Here is a 13453-nt window from a genome sequence, read left to right on the forward strand (position 1 = left end):
ATGTCGTAGATATTAATGATTTAAATATCTCATTTAATGCCCTAATAACTTTACACTATTACCCTATCTATTTAATTGTTGTTTTTTTTATAATTTAACTTCTCTAATCCGATTGTAACATTTCTTTTTTAGATTTATTCTTTGTGAATTATTTTACACTGATTTTTTAATTTATGATTAAAATTTTATTTTTAAAAAAAATTGTATATTATTATACAATACTAAAGTTGAAGTCAATAATAATTTATAAATTGTGATACTATATATTATCACATTATATTTAATATTATCGATACGTGCTATATAATATTAAGAGCTATTATTGTTTTATACTCCACATAACTAAATATTATTAGTTACTATTACTAATGACATATACTACAGTATTAGTTACATAAGCTTAGTACTTTTACTTTACTTTCATAAATCAGGGGCAGATCTACTCGATGTGTAGGGGGCAATTGCCCACCTCAATTTATTTTATGTATACTAATTTGTTATGTAATTTTAAAAAAAAAAATTCTTTATAAATGCCTCACTTTAAATTTTAAGTTTTTTTTTTATATATATTTATTTTTGTCCTTGTTGAACTAAATTCTTGGCTCCGCCCCTATCATAAATAATAATGACAATGATGATAGTTTAAATTAGTCACCTATATTCACAATGAGCTGCTAGCCGAGGACGATGATTGAATTACTTATCAAATTAATAAGTAACTTTAATTTGTCAAAACAAATACTTAACTCTATATTTTATGTAATACTCGTATAATTTAAGGTTATATTCTATTTTAATTATTTTATTCTAAAAAATTATAATCTCATAATAATTTGAATTAACTAGGAGTAATAAACTGTATAATTACCACATCATTTTTTATTAAAATAAAAAAAAAAAACATAATATCATCCGTACCTGATTATTATATCTTACTAAAATGGTTACTAAAAATAAATTAATAATAAAAGAAAATAAAACCGATGAATTTATGAAATATAATAATTAAAAATATTTAAAGTATGCAACTAAACGTATATACATATATATTATCAAATTACCTGATTATTATATCTTATTCAATTTTAAATAAAACCTCATCGTATTTCATATACTCCATATTATCAAAGTACTCTTACATTTCAAGTAAAAGGGTACAATTGTCTTAACATATTTGTTGTTTTTGAGATAGAAGTAATTATGTTGAATTAGCATTAATTACACTGATTTTCTATTAATATTTGAAGTGTGTGGCTGGCCACATTATGGCCATTTAGCATCACTCTTCTGGGATCACTTTTGACATTGAAAATTGAAGCATATGCGACATTAATTGTAATCATCATTTTATTCATCACCACATCTATAAAGTATTAGACCCCATGCATTGCCCATTTATTTATTTTTACTTGTAAAAGATAAAGGTTGAATCTTTTAATGTTTTCAACGTTTTTTTTCTTTGTCTCTGAGGAAAATGAATCGATTTCTAGGAATCAAAATGAAATACGTTGAAACGGCGTCGTAAATAGTAAGTTTAGTGCTACATTAATGGAGTAATCTTTAATACGTCGAATTTGTGCTTCATAATTCATATGTTTGCATGAACCATAATTATCACACTCAGTAAATCATACTATGTCCCTTCACCATTAAGATATCAACTAATTATTATTATTATTATTATTATTATAGTAATAAAACAAAATTTGAAGAGTGGATCAATAAAATAGAGCATTTGTAATATCAATACACATTCCAAATTTTTTTTTTTAAAAACTACACCACTTGATCGAAAGAAAGAGACAAGATTTGATCATCCTATGCTTCTCGGTCGTTAAAGCCAACATTCATGGAAGCAAATTACAGATCTCTGAGGCAGAGCTTCGTGGAGCGAGGCAAGGAGAGGCTGCTCTCCAGAAAGCAAAATTCCGGGGCGGGATTCGGCGACGATCCGTACATCGTCCGCGAGGGCTGTTTCCATCGCATTTTCCGAGTCTCGGTAGAGAGGATTTCGAGATTGTGGAGCGATGTCAAGGGAACTGAGTTCAAGCTGCGTGAAATGGGAAGATCAGACCCCAGGAAAGTGGTGTTTGCTGTCAAGATGGGGTCTTGTTTGTCTCTGGTTTCGATTCTCATCTTTTTCAAAGAGCCCTCCAATTTCATCAGCCAGAATTCGATTTGGGCGATCCTCACTGTTGTTGTTGTGTTTGAGTTTAGCATTGGTGAGTGTTGCTTTTTTTCCATTTGGGCTATTTTCTCACTGTTGTTGTTGTTGTTGTGTTTGAGTTTAGCAATCCTACAAAAATTTCAATCTTTATCTTGGACTGTGATTGTTGATTCTCTGCCTCTAAAATAGAGTGGATTGTAGCTGTAGTTAAAAACATGCTTGTGTTGGAATAGGAGTCCTATTTAGTTATTCTACAGGTAGGTTTTAAGAAATGTAAAGAAAAGTGAGTTGAATAAAGTTATTTGAACTTGGGTCCAACTTATATATATATTATTAGTTTTATAACAAAAGGTGAGTGGAATAAGTTGGTGGAATGTGGGACCTACTTACCATTGTAAAAGTTAAATAGGACTGTTATAGTGGGACGGATGGAGTATATTAGTGTGCGTGCATAAATTTGAGCTCTTGTGAGTGTTTCTTGAATCATGCTCTTGCCTTTGAATTGGCCAAAAATTCAATCTTTGTCTTGGTAGTAGCTGTTGAGAAATTGTGAATGTTGATTCTCTGCTCTAAATTCAGTGTATTATAGCTGCTAAAAACATGGTGCTTGGTAAACTTTTGTGTTGGTTGAGGTTTATAGAAGCATTGTATTAGTGTATGTGCATGAATTTTAGTTTGATACTTTGCTAATCAATCATGACATGTGAAAAAATCTCTTTCCCTCTAGTTTAGCTATGTGATATGGGAAGATCCGACCCGAGAAAAGTGGTGTTTGATGCAAAAATGAGGTCTTTGTTGTCTCTGGTTTCGGTTCTCGTCTTTTTCGAAGAGCCCTCCAATTTTATCAGCCAGAATTCAATTTGGGCTATTCTCACTGTGGTTGTTGTTGTTGCGCCTAAGTTTAGCATTGGTTGTTGCTGTTAAATTGTGAATGTTGAATGTTGATTCTCTGCTCTAAATTCAGTAGATTGCAGCTGTTAAAAACATGTACATGACCAAATCTTGTGTTGGTTGAGGTTTGTAGAAGTATTGTATTAGTGTATGTGCATGAATTTTAATTTTTGAAGTTCGGTTCTTGGCTTTTCAATCATTATATGTGAAAAAATCTCTATCTTGGTTTGGTGAGTCTTGTTGTTTGAGCCATTCCCTCTAGCTGAGCTAAGTGATATGGGAAGACCCGACCCGAGAAAATTGGTGTCTGCTACCAAAATGGGAGCTTCTTTAAAAAAGAGCCTCGAATATTGTTAGCCAGAATTCGATTTGGACTATTCTCATTGAGTTTAGCATTAGTGTTTGCTGTTAAATTTTGAATATTGATTCTCTGCTCCAAATTTAATGCTTGGTTGATCTTGAATTGTTATAACAGCATAAATTTTAGTTTTTGAAGTTTGGTTCTTTGCTTTTCAGTCATGACATGTGAACAAATCTCTATCTTGGTTTGGTAAGTCTTGATGTTTCAGACACTTTCTCTAGTTAGCTCTTGATTCCTCGACCCGTTGAAGGTGCATTTCGGTTGCAATTTAGTGTTTTAACACATCCTTAACGATGTCTGAATTCGTTGTAATTTGATTGGTAGGTGCTACCTTAAACAAAGGCTTTAACCGTGCGATAGGAACATTCTCAGCTGGAGCATTGGCTCTAGGCATCGCACAGCTGTCCGTGAAAGCTGGTGAATTACACGAATTCATTGTTGTAATCAACATTTTCATAGCAGGTCAGACAGTTTTGCTATTATCAACGTGTTTTGGTCTCAAAACTTCGATAGTGTGAGATTAGAACTTGGTTTCGTGTTTTTCTTCGTTTTTCAGGCTTTCTCGCTAGTTATCTCAAGCTGTACCCGGCCATGAAGCAGTACGAGTATGGCTTCCGTGTGTTCTTGCTGACATTTTGCATCGTGCTAGTATCCGGAACTTCACATTTCTTTCAAACAGCCTATTCTCGATTGCTACTTATCGCTGTTGGGGCTTGTGTGTGTTTGGTCGTAAATGTATGCGTCTATCCCATTTGGGCCGGAGAAGATTTGCATAAACTCGTCGTGAAAAATTTCAAGGGCGTTGCTGGTTCCATCGAAGGTACATCGTTTTTTCGTTATATGTTTTGACTTTTGAGACAAAGCGGTTTGAAACTGATGTATCTGTCCATTTATTTGTAGGATGTGTGAATATGTACCTGCAGTGTGTCGAGTACTCCAGGATTCCCTCGAAAATCTTGGTCTACCAGGCCTCGGACGATCCTTTGTACAAGGGATATCGGGCTGCAGTTGAGTCGACTAGCCAAGAGGAGACGTTGGTATGCTTTTATATGACTTTAGGGTAAAATTTTCGACTCAAAACCGAACGAACTCATCTCTACCCGGTTTTCCCCTTTTGTCTGTCACAGTTGGGGTTTGCGATTTGGGAGCCGCCTCACGGGCGTTACAAGATGTATAGATATCCGTGGAGCGAATACGTGAAAGTGAGCGGTGCGTTAAGACATTGTGCATTCATGGTAATGGCAATGCATGGATGTATACTGTCTGAAATACAGGTATTGTTGTATGCTGTTAGTATTCGGGTTTTTCGACTTTGGCGTGTGCGGTTTTGAACCCGCATTTGGTGAACGCGTTTTCACTGGAACTTATATTAGAATGTATTCCTTTTTCCCCATTTTGCACGACCACAACACACACGGGATTGAAGCCGCGTACATCAAACGCGGGATTGAAGTTGCGTTTTTACCGTTTTAGCAATTCAAAAAATGGTTCTCATTTTGGGAACCTTTAGGTTCCGTTTGGGTAGAATTGGGACGTGGAATTGTAATTGAAGGCTTCAATTCCAAATTCAATGTTTGGTATTACACACGTTGCATGCACACACACTGCACATACTACACACATATTGTGTGTGTGTGTGTGCAATGTGTATTATATGTCTATTATATGTATTGTGTGTGCGCATAAGTTCTTCAAATTCAATTTCATATCAATTACTTTATTTTACCAAACATAGGATTTGGAATTAAATTAGAATTCAATTCCATATAATTTTTAATTCTGTGTACCAAACGAACCCTTAATGTAATTTCGCCCGCGAATTAAACCGTATTCTCGCATATAATGTTACTTAACTCAAAACTTGTTGTATGCTGCAGGCATCATCCGAGTTGAGACAAGCGTTCAAGGATGAAATTCAGAGAGTCGGGATGGAGGGCGCTATGGTGCTAAGAATGCTCGGTGACAAAGTCGAAAAGATGGAGAAACTATCGGCTAGCGATCCGTTACAGAAGATACACGATGCAGCAGAGGATTTACAGATGATGATCGATCAAAAATCGTATCTCTTAGTGAATGCACAGAGCTGGGATGCTACAAAACCACCGCCCGAAAAAGCAGTGGACCACGAGATGCTTCAGGAGCTCCGAGACAACGATGAGAAGCACGCCTCACTGGGTGATGGAGCTCACTTGAGATCAACGCAGGCGATGAGGAACCCCGAGTTCAATCAAACGAGCATGAGCATGCATCACTCCGTCTCCCAGTGGGGCTCCGGAGAGGACTTGTTCAGGGAACAGTCTATGTGGCCATCGCGCCTCTCGGTCATTGGTGATGCTATGTTGAACGATCGTGAAGTGAGGACTTATGAGAGCGCGAGTGCGCTCTCCCTCGCGACTTTCACATCTCTGTTGATAGAGTTCGTTGCGAGGCTGCAGAATCTGGTGGACTCGTTCAATGAGCTCTCTGAGAAGGCAAAGTTCGCTGATTCAGCTGAGACGAAGGAGGTTGTTGGATTCTGGTCTCGGACGCTAAAGGTCATGTGCTGCAAAGACTGACGCAAGGTTAGACTCATTTATTTGCAATAACACAATGCATCAAAGCAGAAGGTTTAGCTTTTTGGTGTTACAGAATAACATGACTAGGAAGAATCAGTGTTTTTTTAGCTAAAGCTAGAATGTCTTTATGCGTTGCAACGACTTGAAAAACATCGTGCTGTGGTGCTTGAGGAGCAAAGCTCTAAGAAAACACTGGAATTTGTAGGCCTGAGTTTGTTAGAAGAAAAACATTCATTCTTTTATTTATTGAAAAACAACAAAAATTAAATACGTTAGAATCTACTGGTTTCTTATATGTTAGTAATATCATGAAATTAGCACAAAAAAAAACTGCTGATCTGGCTATTACCCTCAGTTCGAACGATGATGTTTGAGTTTATGTGCTCGGATTATTGCTTAAAATCGTAGAACGAAACAAGAAGTGGCGATGAGGAACTAACTCAGTTTCATAAGTAAGATTGTAAACTACAATTGATTTGAACCAACTCAGTTTCATAAGTAAGATTGTAAACTACAATTGATTTTTTAAAAATGTCTTTAATTGTAATAAGAGTATTTAAACGAAACTAGGCTTTCTTACAGCATCTTTTTTAACTGTCTCACGGTCATCATCATTTTACTCTCTTTCCAACCGTCCACTCCTAGATTTACCTGAATAGGAAACATATCCTCCTGTGAAACTTTCACATGATACCATTCCTAGTTTTAAAATGAGGATTAAAAAAAGGATGTCGAACCTTGTGTGCAACAAATGTAGCATCAGATTGCAAATTGGACTGATTCAGAAGTCAACAAAGTATCGTCTTAGAATAAACCAGATGAAGTACAAATTGGGAATTTAAAGATCAAAATTTAGACGGTTGTTAGATTATAGTATATTATTCACTTTGGCAGGAAAACGTCTTGCGCGATGCTCCCAGTTCCAATTGTTCCTGAAAGTAATGAGAATTCAACCAACATATCATAAAAGAAGGAAGATTGTGGCAGCAACCATTCACTCAAAATCCATCAGCCACCTCAATTAAGAATATGCTGATCAAGTAGTGAGCAAAGTACAAAACTGCCTGGCTAAAAATAAGCTCAATTAAACATCCATATAGCTTTGCAGCATGTGATAATGAACAGAGAACAGCTTTAAGGTGTCCAAAACATTAGTGCATGTCAATTGAAAAGCATATCCATTTTCAAGCAATACACCACTATGAGGGTTATATACCTGCTGTCGTTTCTTTAAAATTGCAATCTCATGAGAACTATGTGTCTGAACAAAGTGTTCCACACCTTTCAAATTTACCTAGGTAAATAGGTAGTATTAGCTAAACATGAACCAGAGTATAGTTTAACTGTTTAAGGATACAAATTTGAGAAATCACATTCATAATAATCCAGCATTTAATAATAAATACCTACGAGTCTCGAACATGACATGCCTCTCAGCTAAAGATTTAATCAAGAATCAACCAGCATAGATTGTTGAAAGGCTTCAAATTATTAGGTCAAGTTTTCACTAATATGAGCTTCAATTTTAGAACTTCACATTTATTTTTGCGAAACATAAAAATCATATCCTTTATCAGGAGAATGAAAACAGAATATCAAAAAGTATATGTTCACTTTTAAAGCACCAGCAAAGTTGAACAAATAGGGTCTAGACATTTTATATATGGATCACATTCTCCATTGAAGAGCTCACATAGGTAATGGAGAAATCAGGAAAGGTTTGGTGTACCATCCACAAAAATGGGGAAAAGAGGGTCGAAATGATATGAATTTAAAAACTTATAGATATATACCTCAGTAGCATTAGTGAGATAGCCACCCATTCGGACAAACTCTTTTTTGTAAAAAGACATGAGCAAATCGATAACCCCCTACAAGTTCAGAGGAAAACAAGGTGAAGCAGATATACACCCAGAGAAAGTAGGATCGTTTTATTCACCCAGATGAATATGTAGGCAGAAATATTGCATTGTGACTGTGTGGATAATCTGTGCAATGTAATTGATGGAGGTAGCTTCATACTACAATGAATTTACAAGAAAACACAATTTACAGAATACCAACCTCTGATATCTCCAATGATCGCACATGGGGTAGAAAGTCATTTCCAACAAAATAGGCACATGAAAACAAAATCATCTATCAATCTTTCAAGATCGAATTTCACTATTGGATCTGGCACTCTCAGGCTCTCTGCCAAATAGTCCCGGAGTACCCATACATTGAGAAACTGAAATGACAATATAAAATAGCAAAAACACTAAAAATCAATGATTGCTTCTAATAATTATATTCAAACAAATAGAGTTATTCATTACGTATATTTTTCTTAAGAAGCAAATCAAATCATCAGCTATAAGCATCAACCAATTATCAAACATCATCAAGTTATAAGGTTCTTTCAAACATCAATATGATTACAAAATTATGACTTCCAATTCCAATTTCTTGCCACAACTAAGAGATTTGGATTCAATAAAGGTATAGCTTTACCCTCAATTAGGGGTGAGCAAAAAATCCGAAAACCGAATATCCGAACCGAACCAAACCGAAATTTTGAAATTCGGTTCGGTTTTTTCGGTTTTTCGGTTCGGTTCGGTTTTAAAAATACAAAAATTTCGGTTTTTCGGTTCGGTTCGGTTTGGGCGAAAAACCAAACCGAAAAACCGAAAAACCGAATTATATTTTAAATATATTATTATATATTTTTATTCTATTAATTTAGTATATTATATCATATATATATAATATATATTCTTTTAATTTTATATTATATATTTATATTCTATTATAGTATATAAAATAAAATAAATTATAGATATAAATATATACATTTTTTTCGGTTTTGTTTTAAAATTTCGGTTTTTTCGGTTTGGTTCGGTTTTTTAAGTTCGGTTTTCGGTTTTACGGTTCGGTTCGGTTTCAATTTTTGCCTAAATTCGGTTTTTCGGTTCGGTTCGGTTTGGACGAAAAACCGAACCGAAACCCGAATGCACACCCCTACGTCCACAAACATGTTGGAATAGGAAAGGATTACCTTCAATTACCAGGCATAGTTCTCCCTTTATGTTCTCCCTCACCAGGTACAGTAGCATCAGAAAGGATTACCTGCAATTACCAGGCATGGTTGCATCAACTTCTGAGATTGTGAGATGAAAACACTAACTAAAAGCTGGGGAAAACACTAACTAAAAGCTGGGGATTTCTATTTCTTACCTTGACTCCCTTCCAACCAGGATCATTGTTGATCCTTAAAAGTACATAATATTGAAGTGCGGATGAAAGTGCTTCCATGAATCCAGTCCCCGGAGTGATTAAGTTAGAATCGAGCACTTCACTTTCTGCCGGTTTATCTTTCTCCGCATGGTCGCTTCCTTGTTTCTCTAATAGAGAAGCCTGAGAGCAGTCATATTAAACAAAACACGACACACAAATCTTTAAGGCCTGGCTCTGAAACCATAAACACCATACTCACCATATCAGCTGCATGTTTAGCTACTCTGAAACGTCTTGCTTGCTGCTGATTCATCTTGGCCCTCGAGGCAACACCATCTGCAAGAAATTACAAATTATAGTAAATTAACTACTTCATTATTTACACTACAGCTAACTAGCAAGCAACACAACTTGTTGACCTACCAATGGCCATGAACAGAACCTTGCGAGGCCTAACCAGTGCGAAAATCCGATCGATATACTTGAAAACCGCGGCAAACACTTTATCGTAAGATTTCGGAGGAGACTGCAACAGAATTATACATCCAAAAATTAAGAACAGCAGCTCAAGTATACATTATAATAGTAATTAGCATGAATTTCACAATGTGGCTAAAAAATTACCCCGTTTTTAGGGTGAAAACACGGATGTATAATGCCGTTCATGTCGAGATACAGATTGTCGAACTCCACTCCGTTAGGGTTCGACCTCGTGATGTCGACGGGAAACCTATCTCCGTTAACTACCGGCGACGAATCCTCCAACACGTCAACAACTGACCGCGGAAATCTCTGGATCAGCCACCGGTAAAACGCCGGAATCCCCATCTGAGATGAATAGATTGAAATGATTATTGAATTGAATGAGTGATTAGCATCAAAATTTGCATCTCAATCTGTTTTGGGGAGGGTTTTTGATTAAGGGTTTAAGAGTCGAAGAACTCGCGCGTTTTAATCCGCTCATGAGCTGAATTTATATTTTTACGATTTTAATATAATTCATAGTAATATTAATTTGATTGATTTAGTTAAACTAAACAAAATTTGATGTAGATGATTAAATTAAGTTTGAACTATGAAGTATGAATCGAAGTAGAAATTAAAATGAAGCAATACAAACCTTCAATTCTAACACTACACCTTAATCCAGATGCTCTAACATGGTAATCGCTTCAATTAATTATTGTGACCATAAATTAATAATACACCAATCATAAATGACAGATAAATGTCCACACTTGTAGGAATCAAAGTGAAATACAACGTTGAAACGGGTAAGTTAGTTACTATTGTTAGTAGTAATCTTTAATTTTCCTTAAAAAGAATAGTAGTTTGCCATTAAGAGATATCAACCAATTATTATTATAGTAGGAGTAATAAAGAAATTTCAGAGCATTCCAATTTATAAATTTGATCATCCAGAATTGATGGCTGCAAAACATGGATCTTCGAGGCAGAGCTTCGAGGAGCAAGGCAAGGAGAGGCTGCTCCCTCGAGGCGATGATCCACACATCGTGCGCGAGGGGTGTTTTGATCGCATTTCGAGATGGTGGAGCGATGTGAGGGGAACTGCGTTGAAGCTACATGAAATGGGAAGATCAGACCCCAGAAAAGTGGCGTTTGCTTTCAAAATGGGGTTTTCTTTGTCTCTCGTTTCGGTTCTCATCTTTTTCAAAGAGCCCTCGAACTTCGTCAGCCAGAACTATTTTTGGGCTATGCTCACTGTTGTTCTTGTGTTTGAGTATAGCATTGGTGAGTGTTGCTGTTGAATTGTGAATGTTGATTCTCTGGTCTGAATTTGTTGGGAATTTGATTGGTAGGTGCTACCTTAAACAGAGGCATTAACCGTGCGATAGGAACATTCGCAGCCGGAGCATTGGGTCTAGGCATCGGAGAGCTGTCCGTGAAAGCTGGCGAATGGCACGAATTCATTGTTGTAATCAACATTTTCATAGCAGGTCAGATTATTATCAGTGTGTTTTGGTCTCAAAGTGTGAGATTAGAACTCGGTTTCGTGTTTTTTCTTTGTATTTTCAGGCTCACTCGCTAGTTATATCAAGCTGTACCCGGCCATGTTCCAGTATGAGTATGGCTTCCGTGTGTTCGTGCTCACATTTTGCCTCATGCTAGTAACTGGAACTTCAGATTTCTTTCAAACAGCTTCTACTCGATTGCTACTTAGCGCTCTTGGGGCTGGTGTGTGTTTGATCGTACATGTATCCGTCTATCCCATTTGGGCCGGAGAAGATTTGCATAAACTAGTCGTGAAAAATTTCAAGGGCGTTGCTGCTTCTATCGAAGGTATATCGTTTTGAGTCTTTATATGAGTTTGAGACGAAGCGGTTTGAAACTGATGTATCTCTCCATTTATTTATAGGATGTGTGAATATGTACCTGCAGTGTGTCAAGTACTCTAGGATTCCCTCGAAAATCTTGATCTACCAGGCCTCGGACGATCCTTTGTACAATGGATATCGGGCTGCAGTTGAGTCGACTAGCCAAGAGGAGGCGTTGGTAGGCTTTTATATGAGTGTTTAGGGCAAAATTTCTGACTCATAACTGAACGAACTCATCTCTACCCGGCCTTCCTCTTTTGTCTGTCACAGTTGGGGTTCGCGGTTTGGGAGCCGCCTCACGGGCGTTACAAGATGTATAGATATCCGTGGAGCGAATACGTGAAAGTGAGCGGTGCGTTAAGACATTGTGCATTCATGGTAATGGCAATGCATGGATGTATACTGTCTGAAATACAGGTATTGTAGTATGTTGTTAGTATTCTGTTGGGTTTTTTCTGCTTCGGCGTAATGGAACTTATATCGGGATGTATTCCCTTTTTCGCATTCTACACGACACACGGGATTGAAGCCACTTTTTTACTGTTTTAGCAACTCAAAAAAATGGTTTTCATTTTGGGAACCTTCAGGTTCCGTTTTGAGGATGTGAAATTGGAATTGGAGCCTTCAATTTCAAATCCAATGTTTGGTAATACACACTGCGCACGCGCACTACACATACTACACACATTGTGTATGTGTCTGCAATGTGTATTTTTATATAGCACGTGTAGTGTGTGTGCATAGATTCTTCAAAATTCAATTTCATATCAATTACTTTCATTCAATTCTTACACATAATGTTGCTTGACTCAAAACTTGTTGTATGCTGCAGGCATCGTCCGAGTTGAGACAAGCGTTCAAGGACGGGATTCAGAGAGTCGGGACAGAGGGAGCTAAGGTGCTAAGAATGCTCGGTGACAAAGTCGAAAAGATGGAGAAACTATCGGCCGGCGATCCGTTACAGAAGATACACGGTGCAGCAGAGGATTTACAGATGATGATCGATCAAAAATCGTATCTCTTAGTGAATGCACAGAGCTGGGATGCTACAAAACCTCCGCACGAAAAAGCAGTGGACCACGAGATGCTTCTGGAGCTCCGAGACAACGATGAGAGGCACGCCTCGCTGGGCGATGGAGCTCACTTGAGATCAACGCAGACGATGAGGAACCCCGAGTCCAGTCAAACGAGCATGAGCATGCATCACTCCGTCTCCCAGTGTGGCTCTGGAGAGGACTTGCTCAGACAACAGTCTATGTGGCCATCGCGCCTCTCGGTTATGGGCGATGCTATGTTCAGCGAGCGTGAAGTGAGGACTTATCAGAGCGCGAGCGCACTCTCCCTCGCGAATTTCACGTCTCTGTTGATAGAGTTCGTTGCGAGGCTGCAGAATCTGGTGAACTCGTTCAAAGAGCTCTCTGAGAAGGCGAAGTTCGCCGATTCAGCTGAGACGAAGGAGGTTGTTGGATTCTGGTCTCGGACGCTAAAGGTCATGTGCTGCACAGACTGACGCGAGGTTAGACTCATTCCTAGAACTCGTTTCTTTGCAATAACACAATGCATCAAAGCAGAAGGTTTGGTTATTTGGTGTTACAGAATAACATGACTAGGAAGAATCAGTGTTTTTTTAGCTAAAGATAAAATGTCTTTACGCGTTGCAACTACTCGAAAAACATCGTGTTGTGGTGCTTGAGGAACAAAGCTCCAAGAAACACCGGAATTTGTAGGCCTAAGTTTGTTAGAAGAAAAACATTCATTCTTTTATTCATTGAATAAGATCAGTTGTTTCTCTGAAATATGGTTCCTTATATGTTCAGTAATATAAAGAAATTGCTGATCGGCTATACAGCTATACCCCCAGTTCGAACGATGATAGTTCAAGTTTATGTTCTCAGATTATTGCTTAAAATCATAGAACTAACTCAGT

General features: G+C 37.3%; 3 protein-coding genes across 7 annotated transcripts; 2 read left to right on the top strand and 1 right to left on the bottom strand.

Moving 5' to 3' along the window:
* The first annotated feature begins 1785 nt into the window (after window positions 1–1785).
* On the top strand, window positions 1786–11040 carry LOC125222389 (aluminum-activated malate transporter 4-like). Of its 3 annotated transcripts, none has more exons than XM_048124960.1 (7): window positions 1786–2222; window positions 3744–3881; window positions 3976–4239; window positions 4320–4456; window positions 4547–4693; window positions 5297–5980; window positions 11011–11040. In XM_048124960.1, the coding sequence occupies exons 1-6, from the start codon at window positions 1850–1852 to the stop codon at window positions 5972–5974; spliced, it is 1737 nt and encodes a 578-aa protein (XP_047980917.1). In that variant the 5' UTR covers window positions 1786–1849; the 3' UTR covers window positions 5975–5980; window positions 11011–11040. The 3 variants fall into 3 exon arrangements, with proteins under 3 accessions (XP_047980917.1, XP_047980916.1, XP_047980915.1); XM_048124959.1 differs by lacking the exon at window positions 11011–11040 and adding an exon at window positions 6869–7156; XM_048124958.1 differs by lacking the exon at window positions 11011–11040 and having other exon boundaries at window positions 1787–2222; window positions 5297–6244.
* LOC125222391 (5'-3' exoribonuclease 2-like) lies at window positions 6541–10119 on the bottom strand. 3 transcript variants are annotated; one of them, XM_048124962.1, is made up of 10 exons: window positions 9815–10119; window positions 9614–9716; window positions 9450–9526; window positions 9191–9370; window positions 9012–9082; window positions 8039–8204; window positions 7768–7845; window positions 7191–7268; window positions 6712–6906; window positions 6541–6625 (listed from the first exon to the last, which is right to left on the bottom strand). In XM_048124962.1, exons 1-5 carry the CDS (start codon window positions 10016–10018, stop codon window positions 9014–9016), a joined length of 633 nt encoding a protein of 210 aa, XP_047980919.1. In that variant the 5' UTR covers window positions 10019–10119; the 3' UTR covers window positions 6541–6625; window positions 6712–6906; window positions 7191–7268; window positions 7768–7845; window positions 8039–8204; window positions 9012–9013. The 3 variants fall into 3 exon arrangements, with proteins under 3 accessions (XP_047980919.1, XP_047980921.1, XP_047980920.1); XM_048124964.1 differs by lacking the exon at window positions 7191–7268 and having other exon boundaries at window positions 6548–6625; window positions 6712–6750; window positions 6861–6906; XM_048124963.1 differs by lacking the exon at window positions 7191–7268 and having other exon boundaries at window positions 6548–6625.
* On the top strand, window positions 10613–13378 carry LOC125222390 (aluminum-activated malate transporter 4-like). Its single transcript, XM_048124961.1, has 6 exons — window positions 10613–10942; window positions 11011–11148; window positions 11228–11491; window positions 11568–11704; window positions 11797–11943; window positions 12359–13378. Exons 1-6 carry the CDS (start codon window positions 10618–10620, stop codon window positions 13034–13036), a joined length of 1689 nt encoding a protein of 562 aa, XP_047980918.1. The 5' UTR covers window positions 10613–10617; the 3' UTR covers window positions 13037–13378.
* The last annotated feature ends 75 nt before the right edge of the window (window positions 13379–13453 follow it).

The sequence above is a fragment of the Salvia hispanica genome, chromosome 4, assembly GCF_023119035.1.
Source record: "Salvia hispanica cultivar TCC Black 2014 chromosome 4, UniMelb_Shisp_WGS_1.0, whole genome shotgun sequence".
Classification (NCBI taxonomy): Eukaryota; Viridiplantae; Streptophyta; class Magnoliopsida; order Lamiales; family Lamiaceae; genus Salvia; species Salvia hispanica.

What these genes read in the sequence shown, in the direction of transcription:
- LOC125222389 (XM_048124960.1), top strand. Translation starts at nt 1,850, where the DNA reads ATGGAAGCAAATTACAGATCTCTGAGGCAGAGCTTCGTGGAGCGAGGC. An exon ending in TGTGTTTGAGTTTAGCATTG is followed by an intron (nt 2,223 to 3,743) that starts GTGAGTGTTGCT and finishes TTTGATTGGTAG; the next exon opens with GTGCTACCTTAAACAAAGGC. An exon ending in CGTTGCTGGTTCCATCGAAG is followed by an intron (nt 4,240 to 4,319) that starts GTACATCGTTTT and finishes ATTTATTTGTAG; the next exon opens with GATGTGTGAATATGTACCTG.
- LOC125222390 (XM_048124961.1), top strand. Translation starts at nt 10,618, where the DNA reads ATGGCTGCAAAACATGGATCTTCGAGGCAGAGCTTCGAGGAGCAAGGC. An exon ending in TGTGTTTGAGTATAGCATTG is followed by an intron (nt 10,943 to 11,010) that starts GTGAGTGTTGCT and finishes TTTGATTGGTAG; the next exon opens with GTGCTACCTTAAACAGAGGC. An exon ending in CGTTGCTGCTTCTATCGAAG is followed by an intron (nt 11,492 to 11,567) that starts GTATATCGTTTT and finishes ATTTATTTATAG; the next exon opens with GATGTGTGAATATGTACCTG.
- LOC125222391 (XM_048124962.1), bottom strand. Translation starts at nt 10,018, where the DNA reads ATGGGGATTCCGGCGTTTTACCGGTGGCTGATCCAGAGATTTCCGCGG. An exon ending in GTTTTCACCCTAAAAACGGG is followed by an intron (nt 9,717 to 9,814) that starts GTAATTTTTTAG and finishes ATTCTGTTGCAG; the next exon opens with TCTCCTCCGAAATCTTACGA. An exon ending in CTAAACATGCAGCTGATATG is followed by an intron (nt 9,371 to 9,449) that starts GTGAGTATGGTG and finishes GACTGCTCTCAG; the next exon opens with GCTTCTCTATTAGAGAAACA.